Raw genomic sequence first — 13,928 nt, 5'->3', positions numbered from 1 at the left:
TTTCCTTGAGTGTGGGGGGGGGGGGGGTTGATGGAGTGATGTGTATACGCAAATAAGATAATACAATAAGAGTTATAAAGGGTACTAAATATAAGGCTGCATCAGTCCAATCGAATTTCTGCAAAGTGCCCTTTGATGTCGGTGCCCCCCCAGATTAAAAGTGCTTCCGCCGCCCTTGTTTGTGGGTATTGACCGTAGCTCTGACTGTACACTAGTGTCTACAGTAATTACCGACGGTAGCAAGCTGTGTGTGTGTATTTTCTGAGATCGATGGTGGCACATGTCTAACACTTCTGTTACACGTCATTCGAAACTAGGTCAGATTACCGGCATGAGACGTTTCTTTGTGCGCGAGTCTTCAATGCCTTTAAGCATAACATTTTCACAAAAGTTTTGCAGGTTTGTTTAAAAATTCGAAAAGTCACATATTTAGAATTTGGCTTTTAGAAGCCAATATATACTACCCACCCTCATAGTAAGACCCAGAATACCAGAAACGAACATATTGCTGTATAGAGGAAAGTATTATTGAACATATTAAAAATACAAAGTATTTATTCCTCTTCATCTAAACTTACATACGTCTTTGCTTTCGACACGCGTCCGACAACCTAAATAGTAATTATTTCGGTATTTCCAAAGAGAAGCACAGGCCCGTGTCCAGGAAATTTGAGTTGGTGGACAAACAATTAAGTTAAGCAGGGGCACCAACAGTTAAAGGAGGCCACCAACAGTTTAAGTAAGGGCACCGAGAGTTTAAGGAGAGACATCATCAGCTTAAGGAGGGCACAATGCTTGTGAACACTTGATGTTGGGCTTTAAATAGGGGCACATACACCAGTCGGACCGGGGGACGGCAAGGCCCTGTGTCTCGGACTGGCTACGGGGCCTGAGGATGCCCACATCTTGCTAGATCTCATTGATATAATAGCAGTGAATAAACTGGATGCAGGACCCCCAAACGTCTACAAAAAAGAGGTAATACAGTTGCATTCTAGACCTGGCCACGTGATTCGCCTACATATTCTGGGGGCTGAAGCTGTGCAATTGATGGTACTTTTTGCGCAAAGGGGTGTGGAAAGACTACGGGGAGAGCGGGACGTGGATTGGGGACATTGTTTAGTCTGGGGTTATTTTACACTCAAACGGGGAAGTATTAAACCACTCTACCGAGTGTACATGTTTCCAGAGTCAAACTTTATCCTTTGTAAAATTCCTTCCTGTCCCGTAAAATTTCATGTCCCTACCTAAATCAGCCTTGGGAACTTACAAAATCCTCCCGGCCTTCCCACCTTTGAAATCCTGCCACTGGTTGGTCATTCCTTTCGAGTCAACTGGGACAAAAACCCATACACAAGGTAGCCAAAGGCCCCTGATTATTTGTGTAAGATGTTTACTAAGCGTGTTTCGTCATACCGTTATAAGAAGTATATCTGCTACTACATTAAACGTTCCCACCACCCACACAAAACAGTTTGGCAACCAGTGGCGGAGCGTCCATACAGTCAGGGGGCGGATGCTCCCCCCCCCCCCTGACGGACTCAAATGGACTGCTGGCGCCCTTTTCAGCTTTTTAACACTTTTTACTTTTTCGCGATTATTGACTTTTTTATTGCGCTCTCATCTACCTATTGACATTTGTCACATTTTGTTGGTGTAATTTTCTGACAAAATGCTCTAACAGCTATTTATTCTTCGTTTATCTACAAATTAGCAAGGCCCAGAAAGGGTCATTTCAGGCGATCTAGGGAGTATCTTTACTCAAAAAAAAAATCTGTACGCTCCGCGCCAACCTGTGGTGGCGCTCCGCTTAGATAGTGTCGAACCCCCTACAGAACATTCTCGCCCCCCTGACCAATACCCCTAGCTCCGCCACTGTTGGCAACCGTGTATTTTCTGTAACTGGGGCCAGGCTGTTGAACGACTTGCCGTCTTCGGTTGTTAATCAATCCACATTTCTCTCTTAAAAAAAGCTCTGAAGACAGTTCTCTTTAACAAGGCCTGTTTTTCTCTTTTCTGTCTTGTTGCTGTTTTGTTCATTTGTATGTTTTCTTTTTTCTTTGTAAAGCGCCATAGAATATCGTTTTAGTTATGGCGCTATATAAATGCCTTTATATATATATATATATATATATATATATATATATATATATATATATATATATATATATATATATATATATATATATATATCTATATATATATATATATCTATATATATATATATATATATATATATATATATATATATATATATATATATATATATATACCTTGTGATATCTCATTGAATATTCAACTGACTGAAAGACACAATGACGAAAAGCTTAAATGAATATCGCATCATTGCACAATAACCTAAAAACCAAAAGTTTATATCTAACAATGCTTTCAAGGCCAACTTCACCGCTTGAAAAGTGTTTATAAGTTAACGGGTGGTTTACAAATTAGATGATACAGCCGTGAACGTATAACCCTGTCGGCCTTCGTGATAGCAGAAGACTGCTAAATTCAAGATGTAGAAATGATAATTTCATGGTCATAATGCACAATGTCAACACATGATCCCCGAAACAACAAAGTGAGGGCGCTAGGGTGTACGGTTGGGGGGGGGGGGGGGGGGAGTACCGGTACTAATTATTCGAGTATCATTTTAGTATATTTTTGCCCGCAAAATTCAAGGACGAAGCAAAGTGGCACAGGGGAGCAGAGGGACGTATGTCCCATCACATTATTGAAAAAAATCATAACCGTGGTCTGTTTAAGCATTGCTTTGACCTTTTCCATTTTCATGAAACAAATGTTAATCATTATTTGCCCATTGTATACGTATATATTGCGTCATATTGCACTTTTTCATTTTCCACAATAGTCTTTTGGAAACTCACTGTCACTGAACTTCGGGGGCCTATCCCGTCCTCTAATTGTAATGCATTATCCTCGGCGTTGTCCCACAGTATGATACGCTACAGGACTTCTTTATCTTCATCGTTCTATTTTCCTGTCCTCTGCAAATGTCTATTAACATATTCAATACCTATGATCACTTTTAACAATTACCAAATCAGTCCGGTTAAATTGATTTTATGATTGAAGTAAACTTTTATTCACCGTACTCTGCCAGAGTGTATAAAGACTCATATACGCTCGAATCACACCGTTAGTTGTTAGACCTACCACCGAACATCTTATCATGTCAACCATTATAACATTAAAACCATCGCATAATAACCACCACACTGATACCATACCCTAATAACTGTCACACTGATTTATAATACTTTGGCCATTTTTGAGTGGTTACATAAAGGCCGTTTCAAATGATGTTACAAGACTAGTTGTATGTTCTTATCCATTGATGGTTACCGCATTGGGTACATGACCCACACCACCAATTTACATTTGGATCAAAAAATGAATTCTGGGATGCATTAAGACCTACATCACTGTTGGTATCCTCATCGAGGTATCGTTTCCCAACCCGACAGACTGCACTGCACGAATAGAAAAAGTTCGCAGGTGGAATATGATGATCGACTGGTTTGTTCTCCAGTCGAGGATAATTAATTATTACCTCTCCACCATCCTCTTTCCAACGGAAATATTTATTATATTCGTCGTCATTTTTGTCCAAAAACTTGATATAGTTCGCAAGATCCTCAATTGAATCAAAATCATCCGCGTGAATGAAAGAGTTTGGCGGAGCAAGTCGCTCGTAATCTTTGCGAGGAGCACCGAATACGACGGGTACTATATCCCAAGCCAACGTCCTCCAAAATTTTTCCGTTATGTATTCGGAACAGCAACTGTTTTCTAAAGCTAAGTAAAATTTATATTTTCGAATCGTTTGTTCGCATTCCTTGCTGTTCCTTCGACATTTCCTGTACTTTTGTCCAAAGAAATTAAGTGGAAGGTATCTTCGTAAATCCTTAGCAAATTTCTCGCGTTGCCAACTGGTCACCGCCCAAGTGGACATCCACGCCACTAGTGCAGTTTTGTTTTCCGACCAGTTCTTTCCCCTCATCTTTTCGCCAGTTGGACGAGCTGTTTTGTTTGCTAAATAAAAACCGTATGGCATGGGGAAGTCTGATTGCGAATGATGGGTCCAGGACCAATGGAATACCTTTTCCCTAAATGGTGGATCCAAGGTTAACAATTTTAACTTATTGGCGCCCTCAAATGTAGCGTATATTCTCTTTTGAGAGCTTGAAGCAGATGAAAGGATGGTATTCCAAACACGATTTGTGAGATGTATGAATCCAACGTCTTGGGGGATGAAAAGAAGCTCGAATTGGCCGGTTTTTGCGGGATTCTTTTCCAGCCGGACATCGGCCCTAAAAGCACCGCATTCGCACGTCCTTGGTGAAGGAGGCGGTTTGAAAATAAGGGAATACGTCCAAAATTTACGAAATCCTTCAAAGAAACCAACTCGAATGGTAGTGGAATGAGAGTGATTATTATGAACACCATAGATATTTCTAATGACCTCAACTACTGTTTTATCTGAATACGTAATCTCCTCAGAAGTTCTCAGAATTCGGGATGAGGAATTATCCGCCTGGAGCCCTTCACCAATACTTCCAACAGCCTCCTGGTATTTTGTTCCATTCAATTGGTGCAGGCGACGCTGGTCACTGGCAATGGCGAGGTGTTGTGTCTGCCTCTTGTAGCCAATAGGTTGTACATAGTAACTTGGTTCTAACAATGTCATAATCATCTCCAAAAATACAACGGAAAGAATTAGAGATATAAATAGGCTAAATGATTTCCATCTTTCACGACAGAACAAGTACATTTTGATTTCTCTTATAACCTATGATAGTTAGACAGGGGCCTATAGTATCAACATGGATCCTATGTTTGATGATTGTGGATGACTGCTTCTAGTATCAGATCATGGAATCACCAGTTGAAGCTGGATAATTATTGTCGTATACAGGAATTCTGGGAATGAAAGAGGACACAGAATATTACTTGTTCGTTTGTTAATTCTTAATAAAGTATGGATGGATGAAGATCTTAGTAATGCTATAATAAAATTTCCACAAAGTTATCATGTTATCAAAGTTATTGTGTCTTTGTCTGTCCATGTTAAACAACAGAACGATGCATCTCTGTTCCGACGACATGCCTGACGTATATGGCAAGCCATGTGGGACAAACACCGCATAATATATCCGCGTATTAATTCGAATATATACGCGTATTAATTCGAACATGTGTTGTACATGTGTAAAGTTTCGCTTTTTGAAGCGATCTCGCGAGCCCGCCATAACATTTATCGTTGGTATATGTACACAGCAAGAGCGGAAATGTGTTTTCGTGTGCATTCGAATTAATTCGTGCATATATTGGATTTAATCCCCATATGTATTTTATTTGATACGTGTATATATTCGAATTAATACGTGTATATATTCGAATTAATACGCGGATATATTCGAATTAATACGCGGATATATTTAAGCCATAATGATTGGCTAATAATATATACGCGTATATATTCCAATTAATACGCGTATAAATTCCAATTAATACGCGTATAAATTCCAATTAATACGCGGATATATTATGCGGTGTTTGTCCCACATGGCTTGCCATAGACGTATACAATATGTATACGTGCTATTGGAGGACATCGAAACCGGTAACATGTTGATATGACCGGACATGGGGGAAAACTGTGCAAAAAACGTACGTAGTCCAAATTGTTGCAAAATAACCAGAAAAACAGACAAAATATCAGGTAACAGTCCCCGTCATCGGTCATCATCGGCATCGCCATGACAACAACGTCGTCGTTGTCGTCGTCGTCATCGTAATCGTCATGGCAGAAATTTAGAAAAAGATGATTACCGGTATGTCTTATGTTTTTCTTTAAGTCATTTCACTCTACGGTAATCGTATTTGTAACGGTAGGACAAGTATATAACGCCATGAGGGCAAAATATATATATGTACATAAGTTGCATAGAGTGACCCTGACAACTCTGTCGATCTATTTTCATTGTAAGTCGAATAACAAACAACTAGCGGCTGATATTTTTTTAAGCAATACAATGATTTCTCGTCATGGCATGGTGTCATCGCCATCTCTCAATGTGCTTGGACTTTAAGTTGAACTAGATATGACTATACCGGAAACCGGCCGGAAATTTGATTTCCAAAAGTCCCAGATGAAACTAAAGTATAATCCTATGGCTTCATTCATCTTCAATCACACCTTTCATATACAATAAATCCTAACTAAAAACTATTGCCCCAATTTGGATATCAAACTGCGAAAAGAACACAAAAAACCATGTTAAATGAAGGCTATACGTGAGTGTTGTCAACATGATCCTCTGACATTGAAAGGAAGGATTGTAAATTTTAAGGACATTTAGCGCAAATGGAATAAATATTTGTCTTTGCGGAATTTTAACAGCTATTTGCCGAGACATCTACTTGCGCCGCCTGCAGTTGTTCGTCCTGCATGCCGGGACATAACAAGACTATATCATTCTGCCTATATAACTTGTCATATCCTATAAGTGTATTCTAACTCAGCAAAGCTTGGCTCACCCATACTAGTTTACAAACTCAGTGTACTCCGCTTATAGAGAAGAGGCAGTGAAATGTTTGCACAACAGATTTTCGGGATAATTTGAATCTGAAAACAAAACAAAACCAAGGAGCAGATATACGTATACACTGACGCATATATGCCTCTAAAATAAACTGCGTCGAATTATACATTCACAACATGTACTTTAATTGTAAGGTGTGGTATGTTTGTGTTTCGAGACCAGGTGGAAGGATATTTAAACAGCGATAGCATAAGTATTTACATATGCCAGACTTATACTCGAACTGACTCGTATATAACCACATACACAAACAATACATGCACACCAACACACAAATTATGCCACACGCATATATACTGCAGTGATTGCATCTTCCGTGTTGTTCTCGTTGTGGGGAGAGGGGGGGGGGGGAGTGTGGTGTCGGTGGGTTGCGGGCTGGGTTGGGTTGGCGCTGGGATTCATTGAACCCATTTACATGTACACAACACATATATGCGTGTACTTGACAAAATATCGAGACAATTATTAGTGTTCTCTCTAAATTTACGAACAGAGTGACACATGGACATGTCCCTATGGACATATATCCCTATATACCACGACCGTCAGTGTATACATTCTATCGTAAGCCCATAGGCCTATATCCGACCGACAGGCTAATCATACATTGTCGGGTATATTCATTGAAATGATTAAGGAGACAGATACTAAAAAGGTGATCGTGAAGTAGAAAGATGATACGCAACCAGCCTGCTGGGCATATGTGTTGGGAATTATACTATATATTAATCGTTCTTCTTTTTTCTCAAAATTGACACGGTCATGCTTAGTGGGTACGGTACACCTAATAGCGGCCATGATATAGTCTAAACCAACACTTATAGCAAACAATAGTGGACATGGGTCATAACTATAAACCTCTATATCTCCAGTCAGTGTATAAAAGTCAATAGCGTAATAAATTGTTGCACGACAGAGCACCGTTTGCGCACTAACCAAATTAAGAAAACTGATAATGTCAAAGTCAGGGCTACCTGTATGTACGTACAGGCTATATATGTGTTTACAGCCTGAGGCGGGGGGGGGGGGGATGCTTACCTCGATGATCTCCCAGACGAAAAACAAACCCAAAACAATATGCACAGTGAAGAAGATAGCAACTATGTTTTCCTAGTCCAGAGGTGTATATGATCAGTCGTCTCACAAGCGGCTGGAAATTTGCACATTAGACATGAAACTAACTTTATCAAGTTTTCGAGTCTTTGACGTGTTTTGTAAAAGAGAAGAATCGAAACAGATTTCTTTCCCTGTAGCTCTTCCTTAACATAATATGCATCTGAAATATGCATCACGTCAGTATAGAGTTAAATTCTTACCAGGAACGGCTTCATGGAATACGGATGTGATTGCTTCCCTCCTGTACAGTACTCTGAGCGTATAGTCACAGCTCAGTGTTAAACCAATGCAAAAGAGTAAGGTAGCCTTTTGTATCCCTGCTGTAATACGGCCAAGCAATGAACATTATTGTTGAAGCCTCTCCCATCCATATAGGTTATATAGGCTATATTGGCTAAATAGGATATATATATATATATATATAGCCTATATATATATATTATTTATGTATGTATATATATATAGATCCTATATAGCAAATATAGCCTATATATATATATATATATTATATATATATTATATATATATATATATTATATATATATATATATATATATATATATATATATATATATATATATATATATATATATATATATATATATACTTAAATATATATATACATATATATATTATTTATATATGTATATCTGTTCTTGAAATTTCATAAAAACATGTTCTATGCAAGAATTGTAAAAGGTGATTATAATTATAACAATATGTATATGCTATATTGTTTGAAAAGAAAACATGCTGAATAAATGGAGGGGAGAAAAGAGAACTATGTAAATCATAAAATAAATATTCACAAGCAATTTTATGACATGCATAATTTTACCGCTGTTCAAAGGCGATCAAATTGACTCACCGAAAGATGGCGCTATTTCATCACTGTGCCAGCGGATTTTCTGCGCTGTTGCTCGCATCTGCTGAGCTAATGATTACCACTGCGTCGTCATCAGGAGCAATATAAACAGCTGGTTGATGCGTTATTCCTGTGAAATGAACAAAAGTCATGATAAAGGCCATTTTATTGTGAAATTGTACAGTTGCTCAATGGTAACCGCAAACGTTCAAATTTGGTTTAAATTTGTTTATTTTTGCAAAATATAAAAAAAATATGCAAAAAAAGGCACAGTGACCTTAATATTATATCTTTTCTTCGAGTTTACGCTGGAGTAAACACATTGTCCACGAGCGAAGGGAATTGTTCTCAAGTGAAGAAACTTCCCGCCACTCGCTGCTATAAGTTAAAAGGCTTATTGTATAAGATCCTGCGCATGCCTCGCCTGTTAACAATTCTTTATGTAGCCCTTTTGCGATGGCTGGGGGGGGGGGTGGGTACCTTAACTTTCCATGCCATTGGTATACTTTGTTCATCACTCCACCCCCTCCCACACCCCACACACTCCCTAACATTGAAATAAAAAGAACGAAGAATATATCTTTTCCTTCTGGTGTTTTGCTCAATTCTTCAAAAAGGGTACTTTTGTAGTGGGTTTGTATTTGAGTTGAGAGAAATGTTACGCTGCTTGAAAAGTCTTCAATCCCCCCCCCCCCCCCCCAAATATTCATCTCCATGTCCTTCTAGGCATCTAAAAGTAGTATTCCAAAATCATTAGAACATCTTAAATCATATATTTGCCTGAAAATAAGTTAAGAAGAACAGTTTATGTATATATATGTATTGAAAAGGAGAGCAATCGGGATGACTTTTGTATACTGTGATTATTTTGCCAAAAACACCAAAAACAAATTGATAATTAATCAACTTGTATATGATAATGAGATTGCAGGCTACATGTTAACACCAAAATAACGTCAACCTGTTGACCAAAATAGGAAACGACTGCGATGAGTCTAAGGATGAGACATATCTGCATATAGTGACTGGATCTGCTTATTTAGCAACATTACTGAACCATTTCCACATCTGTTTGGGTCAAACCTACAGTATAATAGCATTTTTATTATGTAGATATAAATTTGATGGTATTTTTGTAAATGCATCTAGTAAAATCAAAGTCAATGGAATTATCGGGGAAATTGAGTTGAGAATGATTTTTTTTTAATTCCAATAATTTAATAAATTAATTTTAATTCCAATGATTTATCCATATATGAGGAAAATAATATTTCAATAATATTGTATGTACATGTATGTAGAGAACATTGACAGCTACACAAGCATTCCAAAGATATCAGGTTTCAAGGATAAATCAACAAAAAGATGATAAATAGCCTACAAAAAAAAACTATTCAAGAGCACTTGCCCGTATGACATCAATGCCACCCACCCCCCCCCCCTACCATATGTCCTGGAGTAAGGGAAGGTCTAGAGCCAGTTAAAATAGGCAAACAATCACACAACCATATCTCGACTTAAGATGGACAAAATGGAGTTTTCAGCTAAAATTGTGAAATATAATTTTCTTTATGATACGTCTGACATTGTCTATCGTAGGAATATCCCTTTAATCTCTGGTTACTTGCTTTACTTACCGAGCAGTTCGGATATCATCACGTCTTCGTTAGAAGTAAATCTTACATTCACATCCTCTTCGTCGGCGCAACTAACCCTTTTGATGAGTTTAACCCGTTCATTCTTCACATATCGAGAGTAGCAAACGGGAAGGACTGGTTCCTCAGCTACAAAAACAATTCAAAAAAAAAGTTTGTTACACAACTATATTTTGGCTTAATTTGAGTCAAACTTGCGCGTTTTTTTCACTCAATACTTACATCACATCTCCTATTAATTCAATCTATTAGTTGGAAATACTCAATTCGAGTTTTTATTCCAAATTATGAAGAAAGACTAGAAAACGTTGGACAAGTTATGATATGACGTATTTATATATATATATATATATATATATATATATATATATATATATATATATTTATATATATATATATTCATATATTCATATATTCATCTGTATGAATGCCAATCCCAAACTTTTTTTGTGATTCTCTGTGTTCAGTTTCATGCACTTTTATTAATTTGGTTTATTTTTGATACTGCAAATATCACCAACAGGTCATCAACGTGATTAAAACTCCCTTACTTAAACTAATTGAACGGATCATGATCACCCTCTCTCTCCCCTCCCCGCCTCTCCTCCGTTTCAACCAGTATTTCTTTGCGTTCGCATGAATTAGATTGATAACTGACAGCAACATAAAAGGAATAAAGGATAAACGGTAAGTTGTGAAAAGAGAAGACTTAAATTGTCCTTTCCATGAAAGAGGCAGCATCATATGTTTGTTAAATGCTACGATGAGTCGTCATTGGCTGATCAGAAATTGATTTTTGGTATTTCAATAGCAAAGAGACTTTGCTATAATACTTCAATCGATATCAAAATGTATCGTTTTAATTGAGTCTAACTGTTTTGTGATATGTTGGCAGGTGCTCTGAATTCTTCCAATCGAAATGAGAATAAAGAAGAAGAGGAAGAACAAGAAGACGAAAGAACAACACTAAACACAAGCAGTACTACAACAAAAACTTGATATGCCTTGACAAGGCCAATTGTTACCTCCGAGGTTACTTTCGCCCGTTACTTGTAAGGTTATACGCAAAAGAGCCGGTAAAATTTATCCTTGCCTATATACATTTTGCCCTTTGTATATAATTAATTGATTGATTTCAAACATTTTTTCATTGTTTGGGGCATTTTTTGATCTTATATTACATTCTACCAAAATTCCTTTATATTTCAGTTCTATGATGTTTACGGTATAGTCAATTTTTCATTACAAGTACTGATTTTTTTTGTGAAAATATTCCATATTGATTTGCATTAGTTAATCGCTACTGGGAAAATATGTCTGGGCGCATAGTCGAATGTAATGATGAAGTACTCGGTAGAATTGGTACTCTTTTGAAGTTGATGTAGGACGAGGATGCCTCAGTTACATCAGTTACAAGTCTAGGGCGTACTAAGCGGAGGCGGGGCGGTCCGCCCGGGTACCAGTCAAGGGAAGGGGGTGTCATGCCACAGCCCCAAAAATGAATATCTTGAAACAAACAATATAATTAGCAAAAATTAAGAAACATTGACTAAAGAATGAGAATTCCTGAACATACAATCAGTTCAAAGCTTTGCCAAAGATAGCACCATTTAGCATCTAAACCACCTTTCTCACCCCTTTTCCAAGCCCCTCCCCTTAGACCCCTCCCCCACGACGGCATCCCTTGCACGGGGTGACAAAGGAAGGATCCGCCCCGGGTGCCAACTATTCTAGGTCTGTCACCTTACTAGGCTTATACTGAATTGCGAGATGCAACACACCCTACACATTAAGTTAAACAAATCGATAGGTTTGGTGGAACAGGGGTTTGGGACACCATCGGTGGAATTATGTGTAGCCCAATAGTCTTTATGGAGACACAAACCTAGCTAGAATTCCAAACTAAAAGATATATTTGCCCTATTTGCTGTTACATTGGTAGGATTTTACTTTCAGGGAGTAATGAAACTCACTCATAAAATGAGTGATAATTCTGGACATCCTCAACAGTGAATTCCCTCTATATCCACCTTTCTCACCCACCTCTTTATCTCTCTCTCTCTCCACCACCTCTCTCCACCCACCTCTCTCCACCCACCTCTCTCCACCCACCTCTCTCCACCCACCTCTCTTTCTCTCCTCCACCTCTCTCACCTGCCTCTCTCTCTCTCAAGATTGATTATCATTGTATATTTATCGTCCAATAGTCAACTTACTCCCAGACATTCAAACAGATTAAAAACAAATAATAATGTCAATTTGATTATATCTTGATAGTTTTGTTGTTGTTGCATATATGATTTATACAGCAAAGTGTAACTTTACGAGCTTGCATTTCCGATACTGAAGGTAATTTTTGAAACAATAACAAGCTTTTGCTAAGTTATAAACTTAGCAGTATTGTCTACATTTTCGTGGGTGGGAGTGGGGGGGGGGGTGACATATAATGAGATTTCTTTAGAGTCGTATCAGAATATTAACTTGACTTTTACTGTAAGGGCAAGTGTGCCCTTCACGTTATGAACAAAATTAATGTTATGGCTTTTGAATTTTCAAAGATTGCATTCCCGTACAGGAAGACCATATAGGCATAACATTAATACTTATATGCTGAACGGTAAACATAGACCATTAAAAACACTCTTTCATTAGTTCTTCTATTGTCTTTTTCTTTTTGTTAATGGACCTTAAAGCATCAGATGCCCAACAATGAAAACGACTGGACTACATAGTCTCGCGGGCAGAATACTCGAGACGATGGCGGCCTCAACATAGTGTTCATAGCCATAACACAAGAGGTAGTATTTTTAATTTTCAACTTCCCGAAATTAAAACGCACAGTGCTGGGTCTTTTTATTACAATGCAATTAAAAACTGGAACAGGCTACGTGAAAACATAAAATCCATCCTACTGAAATACAATTTTTAAAAAAGAAGCCAAAGCCTACCTTTTAAATCATGAATGTCTAGCTTGTAAATATCTTTCATGCTTTTTATTTTTTACAGTGTTTGTATGCATGTTTTAGATGTTTTAATAGTTTATTTCTTATCTTTTGTAAGGAACCCTTTGCAAATAAGCTTTTAGCTTGGCATGTTATTTTCTTTTTTTGTTGCATTTAAGTATATTCCCATCTTGTATTTTAAATGTTTATCTATATGTGCAATTTTTTTTTTTGTATGTAGATGAAGAATGATAATTTGCCGAATAAAATCAAATAAAATCAAATCAACAACATCTCTCTTCAATTTATTTCAAAGACAATTGGAGTTGGAATGATGACAAAAAGAGGCGAATACCATTATCCATGCATGGGTGTTATGTTGTTCACTTACAGATATAGCAGCATAGTTACATAATTATCGTAACATTTGTTTAGAAAATCTTCTAACATTGGCTTACAATCACGGTTTCTATCAAAATGTTATGTATAAGTTTATTTTTTTTAAATTTTACCAATTTGCTTTCTACATGTGGTTCATACTATATAACTGCCTGGACGATGAAATATTGATAATCAAATCAAATTAAATAATTAATTCCTCATTAGCCCTCATTTGGTGAAGAGTGGCGATTTATCATTTGGACAATTAATACCTTAATTGTTATCGAGGAAATGCAAAGAACCTGTTTTTGTAAAGTTAGTAGATTTTTTCAAACAAAGA

General features: G+C 37.3%; 2 protein-coding genes across 7 annotated transcripts in view; one reads left to right on the top strand and one right to left on the bottom strand.

Moving 5' to 3' along the window:
- LOC139958666 (26S proteasome regulatory subunit 8) overlaps positions 1 to 13,928 on the top strand; it is a 204,192-nt gene that overhangs the window by 104,116 nt on the left and 86,148 nt on the right. The window lies entirely within an intron of this gene.
- Positions 2,243 to 13,928, bottom strand: part of LOC139958423 (4-galactosyl-N-acetylglucosaminide 3-alpha-L-fucosyltransferase FUT5-like) — a 33,600-nt gene continuing 21,914 nt past the window's right edge. For 2 of the 6 annotated variants that reach the window (XM_071955496.1, XM_071955497.1), the window contains exons 2-4: positions 10,248 to 10,394; positions 8,614 to 8,740; positions 2,243 to 4,944 (exon numbers count right to left, since the gene is read on the bottom strand). In XM_071955496.1, coding sequence (XP_071811597.1) covers positions 3,335 to 4,795 — 1,461 coding nt within the window. In that variant the 5' untranslated portion in view covers positions 4,796 to 4,944; positions 8,614 to 8,740; positions 10,248 to 10,394 and the 3' untranslated portion in view covers positions 2,243 to 3,334. Of the gene's footprint in view, positions 4,945 to 7,667; positions 8,037 to 8,613; positions 8,741 to 10,247; positions 10,395 to 13,928 lie in introns of those variants that run through there. The other 4 variants (XM_071955500.1, XM_071955499.1, XM_071955495.1 and 1 more) reach the window with 3 other exon arrangements.

Source organism: Apostichopus japonicus, chromosome 18 (assembly GCF_037975245.1).
Source record: "Apostichopus japonicus isolate 1M-3 chromosome 18, ASM3797524v1, whole genome shotgun sequence".
NCBI lineage: Eukaryota > Metazoa > Echinodermata > Holothuroidea > Aspidochirotida > Stichopodidae > Apostichopus > Apostichopus japonicus.
This window is presented reverse-complemented; position numbering and strand designations above follow the sequence as displayed.